Genomic DNA, 23,657 nt, shown 5'->3' on the forward strand with positions numbered 1-23,657 from the left:
TATGTACAATAAACTGGGCTTGGTTTCCATAATACAGCTACTCACTGTCTAAATCTGTTTGATTTCATAAGGCTGCTCTGGTGACTTAATTATCCCTCTTCTCCTTGCCTGTTTGTAGAAGCTCATCTTGGATTTAAGGATGGTGACAAGAAACTTCAGCTGCAGCAAATGTGTCCTCATCCACTGGGTGGAGCAGCCATCTTGTTCCTGCCAGATGCCTTGGCTTGCTGTCCGTATAAAATCTGAGGTGGAAATAATCGATTTACTTTGTTTGTCTGAATCTGGAATGATTCATTTTGTTGTCCTACCAGAAGAGCAGAATAGTAGCAGTCAGTAAGGCTTTCTGTCCTTTGTCACTGTGCATCCTTCCAGGTATCCATAGCCCAGCAGCTTGAAAGAGGGGTGCTGTGGATGTTCTGATTACCCCTCTTAGTATTTTCTATCAGTGTTCTCTTTTCCCCATCCTGCATCTTGAACCTTTAATTTCTTGTCTGATGCCAAGAAGGATTTCCCTGTGCTTTGCCCTAATTGCTCATTTTGCTGAGCAAACCTGATCTCTGCAGCTGGGCAAGGAGCACTAGGTGGATCTACTAAGTATTCCCATGTGCTTCTCCTATGGCAAGGAGCACCATGTGCTCTCCTTAGGCCGTATGTTCAAAAGGTTTGCCAGCCCTAAGCTTTTAAAAACCATCAACTAGGCATAAAAAAACCGCCATGGAATGATGTAACTTTTTTTTTTTTTTTTAATTCTTAATTTTCTTTCTCGTGCTCATTTCTGATTGTCTTAGAGATTTCTGCATGTCTGTATAAGCTTCCAAGAAATGCTTGAATCTCAGTATTTCACTGGACTGCAGGACCTGGGCACCTCAAGCACAATAACAAATACTGTGAGCTTTGAGAGAAAACAATGCCAAAAATACCTGTTTTGGGTTCTGTGTAGGCTGTGGACTTTCAAATGAAGTCTGGAGCCATGGTGTGCTTCATTCAGGTTGGGGTAACGTGATTGGGAAGCCCTGTGGACTTTTTAACCAAGTGTTTTTCTCTTAACCATGTGTTACAGAGCACTGAAGCAGGAACAAATACTGTCTTGTGCTCTTAGAGACTGTGGCTTTAATCATAAGTTTGTTTGGGAGGAAATGGGGTATGGTATGATGCTTTGGAAGGGTACAGTGTTCTCGTTTGCTTGGCATAACTGGAAGAAAATCTGTCACATAATAAGACTGAGAGCAAGGAGGCTTGTAACATCCCTGCTTTCTATTTAGTGAAGTGTGTGAGTGCAGTTAATTTAGCAGAGATGTCATCTGAAGGAGGAGTTGTTGCCTCTGCTTCTGTAGTTTTAATTTCTGTGCTGGTAGGAGACTTCGTATCACTTTTCTGCCCTAGTTACTGCCCCTGTCTATGTGGAAGGGTGTGCCTGGTTCAGAAGGAAGTTTGAGGATTACACATACCTGAAAGTTCTGCAGGAAAGGCTTGTGTTGTTCAGAGGATGGTAGGAGACCTCTAAAAATGTGTTTGGGAGCCGTGAACCTCTGGAGATCTGCTTTGGTGGTCCAGCACAGTGTGGGCTTGAGGCTGGCTTGAACTTGTGCTCTTGGTAAGATCCTGGCAGATGTAAAGTTGTCACTGCTCACAGCAGGTGATGTGTCATGGGCTGAGGCAACCTGTGTTTCCAAAGAGGAGATGAGGCTATGAACAAGGCTCTTAAGACCTATCCTACAGCTCTTTTGAAAGAATTAGCCTTTAGCACATGTGCTGGATGTAGGCTAAAGCAATACAGCAAAGGCTTGAAAAATGTCTAGTTGTTGTAGCTGTGCAATCAAGGTAACAACACCCAGCTGTTTATTGCTTCCTATCTCAAGTTCTTCCAATGAATAACAAATGACATATCTGCAGACCTTTGGAGGAATAGAACTGGTAGGTGTGTGTTGTTTAAAATAAAATTGTGGAATGCATAAATAGGTAATTTAGGCTATGGAAAGCAAACCTTCTGGGAAAAATCCAGCTATGTTGGGATATAGCTAGATGAGTCCAGCCTCTGGAAAAGCAGGGTTAGAAGGAGATTACAGGCTAGCTGTAAAGCCTTGGTTGAGCATGGTGGGAGCTGGGGAGAGTGCAAGTGCAGGGAGGCGGACATGGAATAATACTGGAACTTGGTGGCCCTCACTGTTAGAGTAGCTGAATCCCTCTCCATCGAATTCAAAACATCTTGTGAGTAAGAGTAATGCTTTTATCTGCCTCAATTTCCCTTCTTCTCCCTCTATAAAATGACAAGGAGGAAACCAAGCTCATCTCCAGCTGTGAATTGAAGCTGTAGGTGACCTGTAGGTTGACAGCGGGACAGATATTGAAGTCTTCTCTCTGGACAAGTAGTCTGACTCCCTGTAAAATATTGCTTCGTCTATTGGCAAGGACTAGTGTGGCTGTACTGTTTTTAGGGAAGGTGAGCTGTATGCCTGTGCTAGCACCTGAGGTGGTGGTGAGATGAGAAGTGTAAATTTTGCTTAGCCTTATTTTCTCCACAGTTCTTGTTTGTGGACTAAGTGCCTGTTTTTTGTGGGTGGGACAGGCAGGCCAGCAGAGCCATCCTGCTCTGGGGTGCATTGCTGCAGGCTGAAGCTCCTGGGCTCTGCCCAGCTCCCCTCTTTGGCAGGTGCAGAGCTACTGAGCTTTGCCCAAGAGGCAAGAAAAGCGTCATCATTGCTTAGATAAGATAAAGCATGACCAAATCCTTGTTACCCTTGGCAGGTGTGGCTACATGCCAACTGGAATTCGTGCGGCTCAAAGGAGTAGTCAGGCTTTGCAACTGTGGGGAGGGTTGCAAAGCCTCCTTAAAACATGGAGACTTGATGCTGGAGCACAAAAAGGAAGGTGAGTGCACCCCAAGGGATAGTGAAAGCAAGGGGCTGATGGGTGTGAATAAAGGAACGGGCATCCAGTAACCCTGTGGGCAGAAGGAGTTCTGCTGTGTGTTCCTGTGCCCTGCTGTGGACTCTGGTGTTGGCGTTGCTCCATGAGCAGGGCTGAGAACCTCTTCACCTCTCTGGTTTTTGAAGTTCAGAGATGCCTGTTGTCCTGAACTGTGCCCTTCTGTCTGAGATCATGGGAACTAGGAAGATAATTCAGATTTATTGGAGGTGGAAAAGGACACATGTGGATGCCCCTACAAATAGACATTTCTTCCATTGCATGCTTTGTTCCTGTGCTTGAGAGCTACCTTTCTTCTTCCTCACCCTCTTTGCCTCTTAAAGGAGTACAGGATGTTTGCTCTGCCTTCCTTTCTCCCAGACATGTAAGCAGAGAAGTAATCCTCTGCTCCAGTACAGGTGCTCAAACCCTTTTGATTTAATGTGTTTGCTATGGCACAAAGAGTCCTTCGCTTCCAATGCAAATCTGGTTGCTCAGTCAGAGCTGCTCAATGCAAATGGACCACTTGTAGCTGTTCCCTCTTGGAAGAGTGGTGCAGGCTTTATGTAAAGCATGAAGGTAAGACTTCAATAGCCTGGAGACAGAGAATACACAGATTTGTACCAGAGGAAGGTCAGCATGGCTGTAGTTCACTCACAGTCTGTTTCCAGACTTTTGAGGTGGGATACTAGGCAGGAGGATATTTCAGGCTGTCAGTATCAAGTAAATGAGTGTTTATAGAAATGGATTAACATTTACTGGTTATGGGTTGGTCGGTCATTCTCTCCCCTCTCTCCTTACCACCTCCCTGCTGCATCCAAGTGCAGAATCTGCGCCGACTGTGATTTGGTGACTCAACCCATTCTGACGCCTGGATCCCTTTCCTCTATTCAGGTTGGACAAATAATGTTCAGTCTGTAATCATGCTTGAGAGCTCTTGCTATTGCCCTAGATATGGGGAGCTACAGTGATGCTTAGATTGGCTTAATCCAATTCGATCTGAAAATCCACTGCTCAGAACAATAAATGTTGCGTGTGGGGGGTGGTGTTCAAGTGCCTTTACTAAATCAGAAACCTTTTAAGCATTGGTAGATGAAGGGTTTTTCTTTTCAATGTGTACCACCAAATACACAATGATGTGCAGTATGGTTGGATTAGCATTACTATGGGAACCATAACTTTTTGTGTTTCCTGACCTTTATCCATGAGACGCTAAAGATTCTTTAATGTGGCTCCAATGTGTATATTTATTTTTTTGTGTCTTATAAGCTTTTTTGTTCTAGTCAGTACTAAGAGAACCTTTATAAAGAACCCCAAGAGGAGATTAGAGACAGGACAGGCTGCAAGGTGCAGGAAAGCAGTTTGCTTGCTTTTTTGTACTGTTCTAGCAGAATCCCAGCCAAGCCCATGGGTCAGTGTTAAGCATGACTTCTGCAGCCACTGTGAACAAAATGGTGAGTAAACTCTCCTGCTCAGAGGCAGATACTTCACTTGGTATGGGTTTGTTTGGTTTGGAATTTTTGCCACAGCTACACTGCTAAGGCTAGAGCCTTCCCCAAAGCATGTGGGGTCCTGGGGCTTAGGCAAAGCCGAGCCTCTGAGGAGGTCAGAGGGGAGCAGAGCTACCCTCTGGCATCACAGAGCCCTCTCAGATGGCTCAGGGGAGCTCTCTGGCCCTGTTAAACCTGTATTAAAGACAACTGTGATGGCTTGTAGTTGTCTTCATGCCCATTTTTTAATCTGGGTTTTGAAATAACCATCTTAAGCTAATAGGACCAGTCTTTACCTTTGCTTTCTGCAGGTCCTGCTACTGCTTGTTGCAGGTAGGATGGGGCTATTTGGAGCTCCTCTCTTTGCAGGCTGATGAGGTCTCTGCTGTTCAGCTATCAGCTGGAGTCTTCTCAGTGGAAATTGGTGGAAGAGGGTTTTTTTACTCTCTGTAGAGGCTAGGGTTGCTCACTCATGACTATGGCAAAGCTTGTTTTCTGAGCAAATATTATCCTTGAGGGCTGACAAAAGAGACATTTGGGGTAAGGGTGAAAAAAGAGGACAAAATCATGCCAGGTGATGAAGAGCCAGCCTGGCCAGGGTCTCAACATGCTCTTTTTCCCCTTTCCTTTGTCACCTTTCCTGAGAAGACGTCAGGCTTAACTAGTAGGAGCTGACACAGCTGAGGACATCTTCATGCTGCCAGGGGGCTCTGGAGCTGCTGCTGAGTGACAAATCCCCATCAGCATCTCCAGCTGTCAGCAGGCAGGGGTGGCTCTGCTTCCTTTCTGGGTTGCTGTGGGATAGAGTGACACTTTGGTCAGTGGCAGGATAGAGGGTGGCATCTCTGACTGCTTTAGTGAGATAGTCTTGGGATGTGTACTCCACCCCTGGGGTGTGTTTTACAGTGCTTTGGAAACATGCTCCTTGCCCTGTCATCTTATGCTTTGCTTTTCTTTTTTCTTATACTCTCTGTCCTTCTCTTTGTGAAAGAGGTTTCCAGCCTTGTAAAAGTGGAATTAAACTTGAGGCAGGATTCACAGGGGTAGTTTCCAGCTCTTCCCTTGTTGAAATTGGATGGGAGGTAGGCAGAGAGCTACCTACAAGCACAGCTAGAGTTTCTCAGGGAAGGTAAGTTAGCATGAGACCAGGGCTAATCTGCTTTCTTATCACTTCTTCCCGTCTCACCTAAGGCAGATCAGAAACAAGCCCTTCTCTTTCAGAGCTGTGTGCGAGGCAGGATTACAACAAATTTACCTTGGAAGCTTAAGGGCAGGTTTTCCTGTGCTGCTTTCTGAACTGATGGCTACCAGCTTGTGTTGGAAAGGGGGTGAGATGCGTAGGGAGCATTGCAAACCACACCTCCCAGCTTGGACCGGCTCTGATCCTCTATTTACGGTGGCAGAGTTTGTTCTCCACTAGCTTTTTGCTGTGGAATACACTGCTGGTTCCAGGGAAGGGGAGCAATACTGTCCTGCCACTCAAGGTATTTGGGGACACCTGCAGAGAGAGAAAATGGGGTGGAGGGGAGGGAAGAAAGTCTCTCTCATTTGGGCAAGGAGTTATTGGAGAAGAAAGTCTGAAGGAGTTTGAAAGTTGCTGTGTCTCAGCAGAGTTTCTTCTTAGGAATTTTCTGTTCTGACTTCCTGCTTTTGCTTTAAAGCAGCAGACTAGAGCTCACTGAGTGCAGTGGCATTGTATACCATTGCAAAAACCAGTTGTTATTCCTGTGACAGAGGAAGGAAAATTTATTGATTGGTTTTTCAAGAGCTGGGAATGCTTAATTAACAGACAGTTAATGCATCAGTTTGGATCACTTGAGGTCTTTGGAAATGTTGAACTTAAGAAACTTGCTCTCAGTTCTGATGTGGTTCTGCAAGATGCTTAACTAATTCTAGTGACTCATAGATTTTGGAAACTGCTGATTTAGAGTAATAGCTGAATATTGGAATATTTGAGATTTTGATGTTTTCTTATGAAGTGGATGCCTTGAGCTGGTCAGATTAAAAACTAAGGATTTCCTGCTGCATGGTTTTGAAGACCACTAGGAATTTTTCTGTAAAAACATTTGGCAGGAAATTTTCCTCTATCTCTCATAAACATCCCTATTCCCCTTTGCCCCTTTCTGTAATCCTGTATCATTGTTCCTGTTGTGGGCTTCTGACTCAATGACAGCTTTTGTCAAAGAGTGGAATATCCCACCGCACAACCCCCCTACAGTAATTTTACCTTTCTCAGAACAACTGTACGTGTTGAACAAAAGCACCTTTCAAACAGCAGCTGCTTCCAAGTTTGCCTCTTGCACTAAACTGTGCCTGGGAGGCAGGGAACAGGTGCCCTTCAGTTGCACACTTATCCCACTTTGTGGAGGAGCAGTTCAAGGCTTGTGGCTGTTCAAAACTTTCTCTAGTTTTCTGTCTTGTAGAAATCTGAAGCTTTTAATATTTTGTGGTGATTGTCCCCCCTGAATGAGAAAGGAAGAGGGTATTTCTGATATCTTGTACATTCAGACTGATCCTTTCTTCTTTTGGGAGGGGGAGTACCTGGATTCAAGATTTTACCTGTGTCCCCCTCAGTGGTCTGACAGCCAAGAGGTTTCTCTACTGAGAGCACAGATTTCATCCTTTTCTAGTGCATAGGTTACACTGGCATTTCAGGAAAAGTGTTTTGCATAGCACAGCCAACACCTCCTTAGCTCACAGGAAGGAGTGAATTTTTACTTTTATACCTGTTGTTAGCAGGGTAGATTATGAGCTGAGAAGTAACCAAGTGTCACACACCTGTGCACATGGCAAGTTTCATCTCTGTGAGGCAGAGAATGGGTTAAATGTCTTCTTGGAAATTGGCTTCACCATCTGCCTCGGCTCTGTTTGTTGTTTTAACAACATTTGCAGAAAGGTCAAACTGTCCATGGGTCTCATACATCCCTCCTGGGCAAAACCAATACAGCACCAGCCATGGAGAGGCTTCTACAGTGAGTTGTAGTGCCTAGAAATCCTCCCCATACTCATTCCTACTTGTTAATATTTGCAGACCGTTTTTGCCCTTTAAGTGCATCTCGCAAATTCAGAATAGTGAGGAAAAGCTTTTCCCACAGGTCCCGTTGCCAACGTGTAGCCTGGAAGATATTGTGGGGGTGAGGTAGCGGCGTGTGGTTTTTAAGATATTGGAGGTGAATTTCCTGGGATGAGGAAAAGGTACTTGAACTTCATGCATGCCCCCTGCAGTTGTAGCCCTCTGGATAAGGAGGTTTCAGGTACTGCAGAGAACTTACTGGCTCAGCTGGAAAAGAAATCATTGTCTGTTGCATGTATTCAGTAAGCTGTTGGAGTACCAAGTCCTGTTCATAGGACTGTCAGTGGTGAAAACACAGCAAATGCTGTGGTGCTTTTGGTCAGAGACTCTATGTACTTTGAAGGTGGTTTTTGCAGATGACAAAGCAGCCTCTATTCATGCTGAGAAGCAGCCAGGCTGAACCAGCTCTGCATCTCCTACAGCAGCTAATGGCAGATCCCTCATCTTCCCAGCATAGATGTGTAATGATAGTTTTCTAGTACACTCTTTTGGCTGTTTGTGAATCAGAAAATTTTCACCAAAATCGATACTTTATGTAATTTTCCTTCATGGACAAACTCAGGGCAGAATAAAACAGCCACTTTGCAGCCTGTGACATCCTCAGCATCCTCTGTCAGCAAGTCCCACACTTAATTGTCTGTAGGATACCAAGTGTGGTTGCATTCCTGGGGGCCAGGGAAGAGCCTTGTGTACCTGGTGCCTTTGCTGCTTGCAGGGTGTGAAAGGAGTCTCCCCAGCAGCATTTCTCCTGCTGTGTCCTTGCTGAGCTGCAGAAGCTGAGGCCCTGTTTTTCTTGATGACATCTTAGCTGTTCAGTAACTAGTGGCATGAGCAGCAGAAGTGTACTGACTTCTGGTTGTTGCCTCTAGTACAACCTGCTCTGCATGCAAGTGCTCCCTTCTCTAAAGAGGCAGGTAAGGCAGGAGGGAATTACCAGTGATGGTCAATTAAACAAGCTGAGGAGCTGCCCTGGATTTATGTAATTTCCTGAAGAGCTTTAAATGCCAGCTTAGGTTTGGAGTTGTCTTCCTTCTGGGGTATTCCTGACTGCCTCACCAGCTCTTGGAAAAGAGGAGTAGAAGACAGCAGGGATCTCCTTTGCCTGGGAGTTCTCAGTTTTTGCTTTCAATCAAAAATGATCCAGCATGTTTGATGTCAAGCACCCAATCCTGAGTCTTTTATCCTCCTTTTCCCAGATCTGGGCTGGCAAAGAAAGTTTCTTTGCGTCCTGCCTGTCTGCCTGGCCGGTAGTTATCACCAGCAGAGCAGAGCACATATTCTGTGGTCAACATACTTGGTGTTACACAGGCATAATCTACCTTCTGATTGCTGAACTCAGAGCAGCGTCTATCTCCAACTTCAGTACACTGTTAGTGGTGTTTAGCTAATAAAAGCTGTATTATCTCTTCACAATCCAAGCTAAAGTATCCTGTCTTTCTCAATTATGTTCTTGAGCTGGTAGTTCCTGTCCTCTAACAACTGCACATTTGTGGTACAACATGAACAGTGGTGGCATCAGTGGGAAATGATACTGGTCAGAGCCCTTTCTCCTTCACTAAGTGAAAGATGTTTGCTTCCTGCTGGCTAAGCCTGTCCTCTGTGATGTGCTGCATGATCTCTAGCCTATAAAATACAATTAATTCTTCTTCTTGAACCCAAAGGGTCCAATCTTGCTGTTCTTTCCATTACTCTGCTACTGCGGTATAGAAGACGAATCCTTATGTTGCACTGTACATTATGTAATGTTCTGTCTCTTTAAAAAAAAGTTTCAAGAAACCTGTAAGCCTTTATAAAGTGAAGGAATTTGTGAAAATAAGTTGTTTCTAAACTAGCTGTTACTATTTGTCATGTCTTCTTGCAGGCATGCTTTTTATTTTCTGAAAAATCAGCTATGTGCTAGTTGTATTGACAGATCCAAGACCATTAGCTGTTTATGGAAAAAATGTGGTTTGGGTTTTGTTTTTAATTGCTGAGAATTAACTCTCGGCCCAAATATTATTATAGGAAAAACTGATGCTTTCTCTCTACATTCCCCAAGAAAAACAACCCAGCAAAGCCAAAACTCCAATTAGTAGGAGAGGTTCCAGTGCCCTCAGTGTTTGCAGTGCCCATTCTGTGCCAGTGTGAGAGAGCTGCAGAGTGCCACAGAGATGGGCATAGCTGGGGAGTGGCATGAGGCTGTGATGGAGGAATTGTGGCAATTTCTGGGTGAAGAGCATTGTTCTGGTATGTTGTAATTACCTGTCTGTGTTGCAGACTTCTCATACTGGCAGTTCTGGGCACACATTGGTACTTTTCTGTTGTGCCGTTGAATCAGGAAGCATAACTGAGTGCGGTTTTAAGAAGTTTTATTTGTTCACCTCTCAAAATGGAAAAAGAGAGGTGTTACCACTCTCAAGTTGCTGGGAGATAGGAGCAGAGAGTCTGCATCAAACAGTTTCCCCATGGAAATTTTTTTAGATCAAGAAGTTGATATGGTAAATTCCCCTTTGAGGAGCTTTGGTGAGGGAAATGGTGAATCTCAGCAGAGCTCCTCTTTAAGTTGCTCTTCAGAAAGATGAAGCCCCTTGCAGCTGTCCCTGTTTCTGGGGTATACCTCTGTATCCTACTGGCATATCCCGTGATGAAGTCATCCATCCATCCTGCAGCAGGGGTTAGCTCAGGGCTATCAAGCTGGGCTAATCCCCTGCTGAATAAACAACACAAAGGTTCCTGGATTTGTTCCTGTTTTCTTAAAGAGATACAGTCAAGTGCAGGCAATTAAAACAGAGAGTAAAGTGTAGCTCTAGATATGAACACCTGATTTCAGGCTTTCTGCCCAGGGTGTGTATGGGTTTCTTAGGTTTTTCTAAAGAAAAAACCCTCACAAAACAATTGATGTTTTTCTCATTTTTTAGTGTATTTCTTTTCCTGCCTTTCCCTTTGGGAAGGGAGAACCCAACAACCACCCAAACACATTCCAAACAATGGAAACAAATTTCCTAGAGAAAGGAAAGAGGAAAATTAATTTTGAACAAAGTACACTAGAGACATAACTGTTTTCTTTTTGCTCTCCTCCCAGCCTTTTCAGGCACCATGGCAGAGCCTTTTAAAAAAATTTGCACCAAGTGGGTACCCAATTCCTTTAAGCATCTTTCAGTGTCTTTCCCTGGCAAGAGCTCTGCTATGCCTTCATCTGTTCAGTTTTGCATACCTGTGATTTTGTCAATGCATTTAGAATATGTGCTTTTTGCATGCAACTAGGATAATAATTGTAAATATGTATATTTGATCCCTGAATTTCACAGTACTATAAAATATGGGACGTGTAGATGTGACTGTGACCTACAGCATGCAGTTTTTATAGTAATTATTAGCTTTCAAAACGTTGGGACCAAAAAGAAGGTAGAACAAACAGAACAAGTGGCATGTGTTTGATATCAAATGGTATAAGAACCTGTGAAACTTTTATTGCCCTTTTCTTTTAAAACTTACCTGTTACTCATCTACTCTTGAGTGATGCTCCAATTCCATGAACAAGTAACAAATGCTTTGTACTACTGCATATTGGCGTGTGTTTGCTGTGCATTTGTAATTTGCTGAAGCAACAGGCTCCTGCTGCAGGGATCTGTTACCAAACCCTTCTCTTCCTTGTGTAATATCTTCTCATATAAGGGATCAAACCTGTCTTATCCAGTGTATGTGCCAGGAGTGTGATCAATGTGTACTTAAACACTTGGTGGATTCCTTCCTTTGAAGCCGTAAGACTATTTTTCTGCATCAGGAGCTGAAAGGAAAGGGTGTGTGTTCCCCTGATTTGTTTAAATAAACATCTTAAATATTTAGCTTTAGTATGGGGGTGGTTTTGTTGTTTCTAATAATATTGTCTTAGGCGGAGATACAGGAGGATGTCTTTTGGGAAACTTCCCAGCAAGTATCTGAGCACTTTTGTTTGTGGGACACCTTGGACACCTGTAACGATTATTATTTAATGTTCCCCTCTACAACTGTGTCACCAAAAATTCAGTGGTACAGGAAAGCAAAAACCTGCTTTCCCTTATAGTTCTCCAGGGCCCAAACACTGGACTTGTTCTGTAATCCTGGGTAAGCCACTTAAGCCAGTTATGCTTAGGTTTTTCCTCCTTATTAACTGTTGATTCATTGTCTTGCACTGGGGAGGACTGCTAGGAATTCAGTGCATGTACAATGCCCTGTGGTGAATAGGGTCATCTAAGGACCAGCTGTAGAAAATTTGGCTGCGCTCCCCACTTTCCTTTTCTCCTTGTCATTGGGCTGTGGAAAAAAAAACCTACCCCAAAGTTGTCATGTGCTCATGGTGGTCACGGTCACATAGATAAGGGCTTGGCTGTCAATAGTATTTTAGCCATGACTTTCCTCTACCTGTTTAAAACTACTTGTGGCTACAACGAGAAGCTTTCCGAGACAATAAATTGGAAACTGTGACCCTGTAGTGCTGCCTTCAAATAAGTATTTCCCCTTTCCAGGAAAAGTACCTTGGGTCTGTTCTTCTGTTTGCTGAAATTTGCAGTTTCTGTGTTCAGATTTTTCATTCTTCAGTTTCGAGTCTTTGAAACTATTTTGGTGCTTGAGTTTCACATGTAATTATCAGTCTCCAGGAACTGAGTCTTAAAATAAAGTGCCAGCTGTCACAAGCATCAGGAACCAAATTGGAGGGGCTAACAGTCTATAGACATAGGCAGGTGACATGGCTTACCCTGGGCCATATGGCCAGCTGAGTCAGGATTAAAATTCAGGTCTCATGATTTCCCCAAAGAATGCCAAGCCTCTGGGATTCAGTTGACTTTCTGCAACAGTTTTGCACAGGACAGACCTGTGTTTATGCCTCAGGTGGTTAAGAATATTCATGTAAGATTGGTCTGGGTTACTTCAGTGCAGAAATAGAAAATCTGGTGTTAGCTGTCTTTATGGCAGTCCACTTCCCGTTCTGTGCTGTGTCTGAGAGGACCAATGTTTGCTTTCTAGGCCGTGGGAAAGTTGTGTTGCAGGAGCAGGTGAATTTTTGCTTGCTGAGCCCCGGCACACACCATGGTGGGAGACACCCAGTGTAATCCATGGGACCTGAAGCCTGGCTTTCTCTCAAGCTGTGTATCAGGTTGTTCAGGTGTTGGACACTGCCCAAATCTGGATTGTGCAATATCAGAGCTGACCTTGAGCACAAGCAGCCAAACCTGTGGGGTGGGAGAAGATGGGGCTGCAGAAGAACATTACACATTGGGGCTGACCAGGGTGATTGGAGCCCATTGGTGCCCCCAGTGTCCCTGGGGCTTCCATCTTCCAGGCCCTGGGAGTGGACTTTTTGGTCTCTAACACAGTTCCCAGATGTGAAGGTGGCAGAGAAGTCTTGTTTGAGCTGACACTGGGACTCCATCTCGTGGAGTTGGTGCTGGTCAAACCATGTACCCAGAAAACTGTAATAGTCCCATGAAGCTTTGTCAGCACCCGCTGTCTGTAGCAGGCACAGCATTTCTATCAGCATGTTCATGTGAACAGTGAATGTTTCACTGTTTCACAGTTTCAAAGGGAGGCTGGGCAAGTGTCTTGGAAGATAAGGAAGGAATAAGGTAGCTCGGGAATTGCCCCAGGCTGACAGTGGCTAGTAGCTGACAGGTGTCTTCAGGAAAGTCTTCTCTTTGCTTGCCCTGCTGTTATTCTTCCCTCACCAGTCATTCATGGCCATTGTCGAGGGCAAGATGCTGGGCTAGACAAACTCTGCCATGACCCACTGTGGACATTTTGTGATGGAAATCAACAGCCCAAGATGCAGAGGTTGTCCTCACTCCAGACTAGGTGTGGAAATTAATTCTTAGCTGGTGGCGACTCAATATAACTGCATTTTCCTGCCAGAAGGGACCTGGGAAAATTAATTCTGTCAGGAAATTTGTGTTACAACCGCTGGCTTTGTCACTGGAGGTAGTTTGACATCATCTTGCTGGCAAAGCCTGGCAGGTTTGCCTGACCAAAAGCATTATCTGCCTGTACCTGTCTTCTCTGCCTTCACCGCTTGTGTCGGGCAAGTGTGGCTCTTCCCAAGCTGATCCTTCTGCACCCAAGCCAGCTCTGCTTGCCTCACTTTTGGATACCAGTCCACAGTTTTGGCACCCTACTGACCTCAGCCTCTTTCAAAGAGGTCTTTCAGTGATGCTCTGCATCTTGCTGATGAAGCTGCTTCCACAGTACTTTGCAGTGATGATTGTAACTGGAGAAGGTATGACAGCACTTATTAGACTGAGATCTGCTTTGTGCCTCATCTGCACTTATATCATGCAGTGCCTTACAAACAGGGATAGAGAGGAAGAGCTTCTCAGTCACAGGCTTCTGGGAAAGAAGTCCATCAGAGTTGCGATGTATTTTGCTTCCTGGGGCTCTCTCTCCGTCGTTGCTTTGTTCCTCTACAAGTGCTGTCTCACAATTGAAAAAGCCACATCTGGCTTGAAGCCACTTGAAGCAGCTTGGATAAGAGACTGCCTGCTCTGAACAACGAATTAATGGGCTTGGTCTTTTACATGAGTAAAGTCCTTTCAGACTTTTGTCCATGTCAGGCTCCCAGCCCTTCTAATTAAGGGGCTTTTAGCTCAGCCAATGTTTGGGAGCTACAGTACAGCTGGGCTTTTGATAAAGTGAGGAAATGCTAGAGGTAGAGATGTAATGGGTTGGATTTCAGCTTCAAAAATATGTCTTGGAGAGAGAACAGAACATCCTCCTTGTACCACCTTTTGTTTGCTGTAGCAAAGCTGGGGAGACATCAACTGCGTGGGCTGTTCTGGCTTTTGAAATAGAAATGATGAAGCTGATAATAGGAAAGTAAGATCATCCTGACTTCTGGGGGCCTCTGTCTCTTAGGCAGCTAGAGGGATATTTCAGAAAACATATTTTTTTACTTGTGCCTTTTCTTATTCTGCCTGTTTTCAGAAATCCTGCCGTGGCTCTTGCTTTGAACTCCCTTTTTCTTTCCTCCTCTGCTGCCGCATGTGCTCCCTGTCTGGTACAGGGTGCTGCTTGTGCTGAGGCTGTATCTTTGCAAATGGGATTGGGTCTGGCAATAAACTTCAGGAAGGTGGCCTGTAGCAGCCATTAATTATTGTTCATCAATGTGGCTGTTATTCCTCACCATAATCACCTGTAAAATCTAGGCAGCATAAGATACTTGGGTCTTTTTTTTTCCCCCCCTTTTTCTTTCAAAGCCAGCTTCGCATCTTTCGCTTGAATGTGAAAAGTAAGCTGGTGTTCTTCCTGACTTCTTTACTACTTACACATACAGACTTGCCATCAGAAGCAAGCTAACTGTCCAGCTGATAGATAGAATCAAACTTTAGTCTCTAGATTTTGCTATTTTGGCTCCATAACACAAAAAATGCCTGGTATGAGGGTTGGTTTGAAAAAGAGCAAGAGAGAAAGACACCATCTGCCTCCTTGCTTTTCCTCCTGCTTTCTTCTCTCCTTTCTTCTGCTGTATTCCACAAAGGGTGAGTCCAGCTCTGTGTCCATTGCTTGCCAGGAATGTCTACTTGATTAGAAACATACAATAGTACCCATTTATAGGTAGCCTTCTGCAGAGTTTCATAAATATCTTCTCAAGTGACACTAAACAGAGGTGTCCTGGAAAAACACTGATGTGAAAGGGGGAGCGAAGCGTTCTGCTTGTTCTTTGAAGCAGAACCACCGGCTGGCTCACGAACCAGCAGTAATAAGCAGAGTCAAATAGCGTGGTACATAATTGCCTTCTCCTTTTGTGTCAGCTTCATATCGTTCTCCCATGTGACATTCTTCCTGGCCATCGTGCTCTTTATCCTCCCATTGTACCAGAAGTGCAAACAGAATTTGTTTGTTATCATGGCATCTGTATGTGGCTTTTAATTTCTTCGAGATTAAAAAAAAAAAAAAAAAACAACGAAGCCAACCCGCAAGCCCTCTTTGTCCAGCACTGTTTAAATCTGCTCTCAGCCTGTTTGCACAGCTCACTTCAGCCCTGCAATGCAGAATACAGGTCTGCAGAAGGAGAAATCTAGAGCAATTCATGCAAAAAGGATTTAAAAATGTGGTGGTGTTGCTGAAGAAAAGCTGTCTGGAGGGTGTTAACGTGGCATCAGTAAGCTGGAAGGTGGGTTGGGGTAGGGATGCATTGTATAAATCTTTACAATCACAGTGCTGTGCTTAAATGGGTGCTCTCATTCCTCCCCTTTTTGCTTTGGGTACTTGTAACTAATGGGAATTATTTTCTTTGGCCTCTGAAATGTCTCTATAGTTGTGTGGTTTCCTTCCTATAAAGGTGAACATTTCAGATTAAAATTCTGTTTGGCAGCTTATGAGCTCCCAAAACAGAGGCTTGAAGGCAATGGGTCAGGAGTTCCCAGTGTAGGAATTGTCTGACCTTTCTTTGTGCTGTAATAGCATAAAAAAAGTTGGAGTTATTATTTGGAAAGCGTTAACAAGAAGATGTCAGAGGTGGAAGGCCAGAAAGAGGACCTGGGTGGGAGAGGGCTGGGAGAAACATTCCTTCTTCTCTTTCCTCTGTTACTTGCACAGATCTTACTCCTTCCTGTCTGCTCTTATCGTGCTCTGGGTTCTTGCAGTTTCGATGTGCAGGTTTGGTGTTCAGAGGTGGTGCAGAAAAGTAACAAGAGGAGCAAAAGTACATGTTGTTAGCAAAGGAACTAAGACCAGACAAAAGCAGCTTGCAGCGTTTGAGCCTCCTGTCTCAGCTGATGTGGGACTATCACTGTGTTCCCACACAGATTTACCTTCCCAGTCTTTCCTCTCTGCTGAAACCTTCCTTTGGCAGCTGACTTTCACCAGCAAAGAGCTCACACTGCCCTGAAGGTCTGACCCAGAGGAGGAGAGATAGCAAAAGAGTATCCCTGCTTGGTGCAGGGTCTGGAGCCCATCACAAGTGGAGGGTTACTGTGTGTGGAAGGCTTAGTTACACCCATGTTGTGTACAGTGTGTACCTACGTGTGGTGTGTATCTCTGACACAAACTCCTTTTCGCCCATTCCACTCAGTTCATATGAGCATGGAATATTTTGGGTTGGAAGGGTCTTCTAAAGGTTATCTAATCCAGATATGGATGCTCAATATTGCTCTTTCAACTGACAAAGTATGTAACTAGATCATGTGTGGGTTGGAATTGGAGGGTCATGTTTGACAGGGTTTTCTCTGTTTCCTGTCCCACAGCTCTTCTGTTTGCCCATGCCCTGAGGAAAAAGACTTTGAGAAGATGGAGAACCAGAGGGGAGTGCTCTTGGGATATGTCCGCTGGGAAGGAGAAGAGGAAGGGGATGAGGAGGATCAGGTGGCTTCTTGTGTTTCTCCTTCCAGCCAAACGAGTAGACTGCAAGATGTGGAGGTGGAGATGCTTGAGAAGGCAAGGGAGCTCTTCCAGCTGTGTGACAAGGATGAGAAGGGTTTTATCACTAAGGTGGACATGCAGGTGAGAGAAAAAAAATCCTTCCCCTGTTCTGGGAGGATCTGTAAAGTCATGGGTGGCAGAAGTGGGGAGAATGTTCCATGTCTTTACTTTTGGTGAGTGTGGGTGTGCCTGTAGACTCTGTCTCATTCAGATATCCGGGAGCCAAACTGTGCCACAGCCAGCTGCTAGGAACCAAAAATTCCAAGAGGGCCTTGCACCTCCAGGGACTTCCTGAGACAAGTTGGACTGCAATTCCAAATTTTTAAGGAATGCATAAAATAAAAAAAATTGCGACAGTTCTTACAAATAACAAGCATGCAGTGGATGGAAAATATGGGGGAAAAGAATCTTGGTTTAATTAAAAAAACCCCAAACAACAACCCCTCAAAAGAACACACAATGAACAATGCACCAACCTATTAACAAAAAAAAGTTGTATAACTTTTTTGTCTCAGTCATGGCTAAAGCCTCATCTCAAAAACTCACTTTAGGCCTGAACTGTAATTTTGCTCTAGAATAGTGTGTTTTGCTCCTTTTTGTTAAAAGCAGTATTTGTTAACACAATCTCTGTAGTTCTTAGTGAGTTTTTTTTTAAAGGTTTATGAGGAAGGTTACATGTGGATTGTTTTTCTCTTGTCCCATCTCTGCTTACATCTGTAATTAACACTGACAGGTTCATGCTGCTTGAAATATTGACTCACTTTGTTTGGGGTTGTGTGAAGCTTACTTTTTTGTAGTTATATTAATACATTTTTATTAAGCTTTTATCTAAAGCTGCACATTTAACAGACAGTTATGAGGTTTTAGTCTACGCCTCTCTGTTATTTGGGAGTTTCTTTGGGTCCCCTTCCTCCACACTAGGTGCACATGTCTTATGAAGGGAAATTACTCTGCTCCTTGCCCATGTTGTGGGAGTCATACTACAGCCCCAGCAGACACAATATGACAGAAGAAAACTAACTTGCTGTTATGGACTGAACATTTAATTTATGATCTGCAAGATTTCCTTCAAGACCTGGGAACTGAATCCAGATACCCACAAGTCTGACCTCTCTCTCTGGCCAACGGGATGGAGCTGGTACCTGATGTGCCCACAGAGAGCTCTCTTGGGAGCAACAGTGGTTGTGGGAGGCTGGCAGGGGTGTAGGGAGGCAGACAGCAAACTAGAGGCAGTGGTTCTAAAGTGGGGGAGGAGGAGGGTTGAGCTCCCTCCAAACAAAATAACCCGAAATACCCTCTCTGCGGTTCTGGTTGAATCATCCAGCAGTGGAAAGTGTCGCCATATCAATGGCTCCAGACAGGTGTTTGTGTCATCACTCAGCTGTACTGGCAGACTATCACATCCTGGACAGGATGCAGTGCTGAAAGGGCACATTGCTGTGAGCCAAAGCTGAGGATGGCAGGGACAGTCACAGGGAAGACTTGAGTCATGCCTACAGTTTGTTCATTCTTATGTCTTTGCAGCGGCTCCAGAGTGAACTGCCCCTAACCCTTCAGCAGCTGGAGACTGTTTTTGACAGCTTGGAACAGAACAATAAGGGATACCTGACACCTGTGGAGTTCAGCATGGGACTAGGTAAGGACTGCACAGAGGCAGAGGAAGGAAAAAGCCCGCCTGTGACATGATGTTTTATGTTGGTAAGAAAGAAAGTGCGGTGGTTCTGCTGAAGCTGCACCAGCTGTGCAGAACAATGCCCCGTGCTCAGGTGAGTATCACTGGAGAAGGTGGGTGTTGCTATACAGCTATCCCCCTTCCTGAGGCTTTGTGTTGCCTTCTTCCACAACTGTTACCTGCCTACCTGGTAGAGCCAGCTTCTGAACACCTGCTGGAGATGGTACATATTGCAACCTGTATCTGGCTATCTGATCCACAGTTATTCATCTGGATAAGGACCCTCATTGAATAAAGGAACAGAAATATGCCCCTTGGCAACTGTCTCCAGCTGGTAGCAGTGCTGTTCAAGAGCATCAGTAGGAGTCCTGTTAGTAGGCTAGAACACTGCCAAATGAGCTTTTATATTTTCCTTACTTTTGTCTTTTCCAAACACTAGGAGAATGCTGCTCCTATACCAGAGTCCTCACCCAGCAGCACAGGTGCTTATTTGCCTTAGCTGGTTTTAAGCCCTCAGAAAATCTGTACCTGTTAGCACCTTCCTTGGACATGTAGAGGTGTTAAGTGTACCGGGTCAGAGCAAGTGAACACAGATGGTCTAGGGTTTTCAGAAGTGATTTTGCTGTCCTGATTGCTCAGATTGTGGCTGCTCCTGGCTTTCTCACAACTTGGGAGGGAGGGCTTTTGGTGCTTGAATTTGAATGGTCAGAAACAGCCACTGTGAATGGAGAAGTTGCAAACATTTCCTCTGAATAAACCCAGAAAGCTGTATCTTGGGACAGTCTGTTCCGGGACTGTTTTAAACCACTGAGTGGCTGCTGACTGTACCTGTTTCTGCTGCCTTTGCTAGAAACAAGAGTAATCTTGTTTGTAATCACAAAAAAAGTGTTTGTAATCACAAGAGTGTGGGCTTTCTTGTCTAGCACTATGTAGAAGGTGAACAGGCAGCATTTGGGCACCTTGGCATCCATAGTGCCCTCTGTGTTATGACTTGGTTACTCTCAAATCTTGTTGTTTGAGGCATTTGTCCCAGCCACGGCCACAGATTGGCATCATGAGGGCACCTGCCTCAGTGCCATTGCTAGTAGAGGTAGGCAAGTTTTCCCTTTGTGTAAGGTACCACCCTGTGTTGGCAGCCTGACTCCATGGCAGTTATTCCAGTCTAGGCAAAACACTTAATTTCTGCATTTCTTTTCTTTACAATCATTTTTTGTGTCTGGAATAATTGAAATCCTTTTCAGACTTTGCCCCTAAATCAAGAGTTTGGCCTGGCCTATTGCTGTATTCCTTATGGAGTGTACAGAGGGGAATCAAAGAAAACTGTTCAAGCTGCAATCAAGTCTGCTTCTTGAGAGGGCTCCTTGCTCCTTCTAGGATGACAAAACAATCTTCAGATCATTCTTTACCTCAATTTTCCCATCTGTAAAAGAAAGATAATGACATAATGACTCTGTCTTTGAAGCAGACATCAAAAGTGCCTAATCTAACCCCTTCTGCTTAATTAACTGTCTCAACATCAGGCTTTAAGCAGAGTAGGGCCTGTATCTCCACACTGCAAGTTTTTTTACATCACATTTTAAGAGTGTGAGAGAAGCAGCTCGATTCTGGATGCATGGAGCTAAGAAGTGGTAGAGTTAAGTCCCTTGAGGTACAATACTGATGGATATTTTTCCCCTTAGAGCAGCTTCATGTTCTCATCTGTGCTCTGAACATCCTTGACTCCTGGTCTTGTAGTTGGGATGTTATTTCTGCTGTTTGAGCCAAGTAGATATATTTTGGAAAGGAAGAGTAACTGCTGATGGAGATATGACCTCTGTATACAGGATGGGGGCCTGTGTTTTGGATAGGACTGCTTGATTTGTTTCTTGAGAAGAAGTTGTTCCCAGCACCAGTGTTTGTCACATGCCTTGCATAGCATGAGGTTCTCGTGGCATTAGTGTCACGGCATGAAACAGAATCCAGAGAACTGGAAGCCCTCCATACGTGGGATGGGGCAGGAGGAGGTGCTCAGAGGGATAAGTTCATTCTGTTCAGACAGTCTACACAATCCTAGCAAGAGGCTCTCCTTGTCCTGTAGTAGCACTTGAATCAGAATAGATGTAGCACATGAGAAGGGAGGGATAATGAGCTCTTCCTCATTTTTAAGCTGAGGAACTGAGGCATGGTACTACTCAGGGCCAGGTGTGCAGTGCAGAGGGAACACGTGGGATCATTGGCAACTGGAGCTCACAGCGCCGCTCCGTGGGAGTGAAGTGACCTCGTGCCGCGTGCTTTCCGTGCTGAGAATCCAAGGCCGTGGGTGATAGATCATCTTCGCACAGATGTGAGCAGAGCCCTGGCAGCCTGTCGTTGGGCTGGGAGCCAGCTTCAGTCCCAGCATTGCAGACTGGATGCTGACATCACTCAGGACGTCAGAACGGAGGCTCTTTACTGACCAGGAGCTGTATTCTGCCCCAGCAGAGTGTGGGCAGCTGCTCCTGGAGCTCTGTCAGGCTGCCATGTAAGTAGCAGCTTATTAAATGACACCCAATTTGACTTTTTTCATTCTCCTTCTCTCCTTCTCCTTCCACCAGGGAAGTTAATAGGGATTGAATTGTGTCAGGGGGCTGGGAGAATGGATCACTCCAGGCACGAGGAGACCTTTGAGTCAGGCTGGTCAGATGACTTGGACCCAGCAGATGACGATGAAGAGAAACGATTCTGTTCCATGATGGAGCAGCTTGGAGCAGCCCAGTTGTTTGAAGAGTAAGTAGGGGAGTCATGTGGCATTACTGTTGCCCTGTTTTGATCTTGCAGTACCAAAACTTCAAAGTACCAGAGCAGACCAAAGAGGTGAACCGAGCTGCTTGCTCTCTGAAGCAGTGCTTGGATTTTCATATGCTTGGTAGCAAATGCAGTGAGGTCTGACTTTTCTCATCAGTTACCAATTACTTTTAGCTCAGTGCTTTTCACAAAGTGTTTCCCAAACTCCAGTTCATACCACAGCTGTAAAATATAACATTTGGTGGCATGGAAGTTCAGCAAGCAAAAAGAAGCATGCATCTTAGACAAGATAAGGAGAATGAGTGTGCCGTCTGTTCCAGAATGATGTGTGACTGTTTATGTATTTTCAGACAATCAGTTCTGAGAGTCTCCATGTTTAATCTATGCTCAAGTTGTTGCTTGGGACTGGGCTGATCTTGAAGAGTGTGAAAGGCTAAGCTGGGCAAGGGATGCTTACCTGAGCCTTGAAACTTGACATCAATGCTGTGGTCATGTGGCCCCAGTAGAGTGTCCTGGCCCCAGTGTCATCCAGCCTGTGTTTAGGCTTTCCAAAGAGAAGTACTGTGCATAACTGGTTCTTACTGATGCACAGCTGCAGGGGCTGAGGTGCCAATTGCATCTGTGGCAATTATTTTTTTCAGGCATTGTAGTCCAGCAGTGTTGCCAGTTTGCAGGGAGCAGCCCAGGTTAGGGAAGGAGGTGGACAGGCTTGGAGACCGAAGCTGAGAGTGAAGGAATTTGCTGCTTTCAGAGTTGCATCTGTCACAAAACACTTTTTTTGTCTCATTTGTATTGTGATGCAAAGCACCTGCACGTTTTTAATGCTAAACAACTTTTCCCGTTCGGGAAAGCTGTTATGCCTCAAATAATTGGATGACACTGTGAAAGGAAAACTGTTCTGGAAAAACAGTCTCTACTGTTTATAACTCTGCTTTGAGAAGCATCAGGTCTTAAAGTGGAATTATCCTGTGTTTTATTTTGACTACTTACTTGCAATTTTATGCAATGAGTTCAGTAGCTACTTCATGTCATGCCTTTGTAGCAAGCCAGCTGTTGTAAAGAAGTAATATAAAACAGAAGCTAATGGGGGTCAGAGCAGAAATCTGAATTATTTTCACTGTTTTCTCAGGAAAGAAATGGTTTTATTTACTAACAGGACTCAGTATGGGTTTTTTATCTAAAACACGAAGTTTTGATGAAGTGCTACAGCTTTTTCAGCTTGGGAAAGAAAAAGGAGGCTGACATGCAATGGTGGCAGAGGAAATCAAGAGCTTTTTGGTTGTTTATTTTGTTTGCTTTTTTCACAAAGGATATTAAGGGAGGCAAATACATATACAAAAAAAAAATCTATTTGGATAATATCTATAGGTGTAATTATTCTGTATATTTCAAAGCAGTTCCCCTGAAGTACTTCTTGGATTTTAAAAAAACAAAATATTTCTTCCATAAAAAGAAGCATGAAATGATGTCTGCAGGCTTATAAGACTCTTGGAGAAAGAGTAAGTTTATAAGTGCTGTGTTGAAGGTGCAAGAAATTAAATGTCAAAACAGTGTAATCATTACTGCAGGTTTAGAAAAAGGAGACTTCTTCTAGGGCTTTTCTCCATTATTATTCTGATTAAGCACCTAAGCAAATTTGCATCTTTTTTTGTGCCTCAGTTTCCAAACCCATTTAAAAAAATAAGGACAGTAGCAGGACCAGTACAGTCCTGGTGTAAGAAAAACACCTGCGATGTGTGCTAAAATCCCTGAGCTATAACAGTTTGTTGCTTGATCATAACTCACAGGAAATTTGCTGAATATTCATCTCTTCAAGTCTTGGTTTAGACATGAAATGTCTTATTGCTGAATACTTGGGAAAAATAACTCCAGGATGAACTTTCTAGAAAGTTTATTTTAATAAAACTTTAAAAAAACTTTAATCTAAAACTTTATTTTAATCTCGCAGCAGATCCCACTCCACATGCGTGCTCTGTCACTGTCCAACTTCCCTCTTTGATGGTGTAATGGAGGTCATCATAGGAGAACAGCAGTTTGTCCTGAGTGCATGTTGGAGTTGGGATAACAGTTCATAAGATGACACAGAAACTCATTTGCTTTCCTTCTCTCTTGTATGGTTGATCCAGTCCACATGAGATTCGGGAGCTCTGGGCTCGGCTACGAAAGGAGCGTCCGGAGCTCTTATCCAATTTTGAAGAATTTCTATTGCGAGTTTCATCGTACATAAAGGAGGTGAATCATGAGAAGGAGTCCATGGAACAGGCACTGAAGCGGTAAGGAGAACATCATGGCCATTGCCAAGCTGATGCTTGGGTCCTGCCTCAAATGCAAGGAGAGACTGGGTTACAGGATGTAGAGATTTTTCTTGCTATAATAAAATGACCCTTTA

The 23,657-nt window shown here is 44.3% G+C and overlaps 1 protein-coding gene across 10 annotated transcripts in view; it reads left to right on the forward strand.

The window, feature by feature from the left end:
* Nucleotides 1-23,657, forward strand: part of CRACR2B (calcium release activated channel regulator 2B) — a 44,960-nt gene that overhangs the window by 1,829 nt on the left and 19,474 nt on the right. For 3 of the 10 annotated variants that reach the window (XM_051804210.1, XM_051804212.1, XM_051804213.1), the window contains exons 2-5: nt 16,659-16,914; nt 18,358-18,469; nt 21,079-21,250; nt 23,395-23,541. In XM_051804210.1, the coding sequence (XP_051660170.1) occupies nt 16,702-16,914; nt 18,358-18,469; nt 21,079-21,250; nt 23,395-23,541 (644 nt within the window). In that variant the 5' untranslated portion in view covers nt 16,659-16,701. Of the gene's footprint in view, nt 1-165; nt 248-4,292; nt 4,359-5,400; nt 5,879-14,031; nt 15,587-16,658; nt 16,915-18,357; nt 18,470-19,784; nt 21,251-23,394; nt 23,542-23,657 lie in introns of those variants that run through there. The other 7 variants (XM_051804208.1, XM_051804209.1, XM_051804207.1 and 4 more) reach the window with 7 other exon arrangements.

The sequence above is a fragment of the Manacus candei genome, unplaced genomic scaffold, assembly GCF_025592945.1.
Source record: "Manacus candei isolate 608988 ecotype Guabito, Panama unplaced genomic scaffold, ASM2559294v1 h1tg000060l, whole genome shotgun sequence".
Taxonomy (NCBI): Eukaryota; Metazoa; Chordata; class Aves; order Passeriformes; family Pipridae; genus Manacus; species Manacus candei.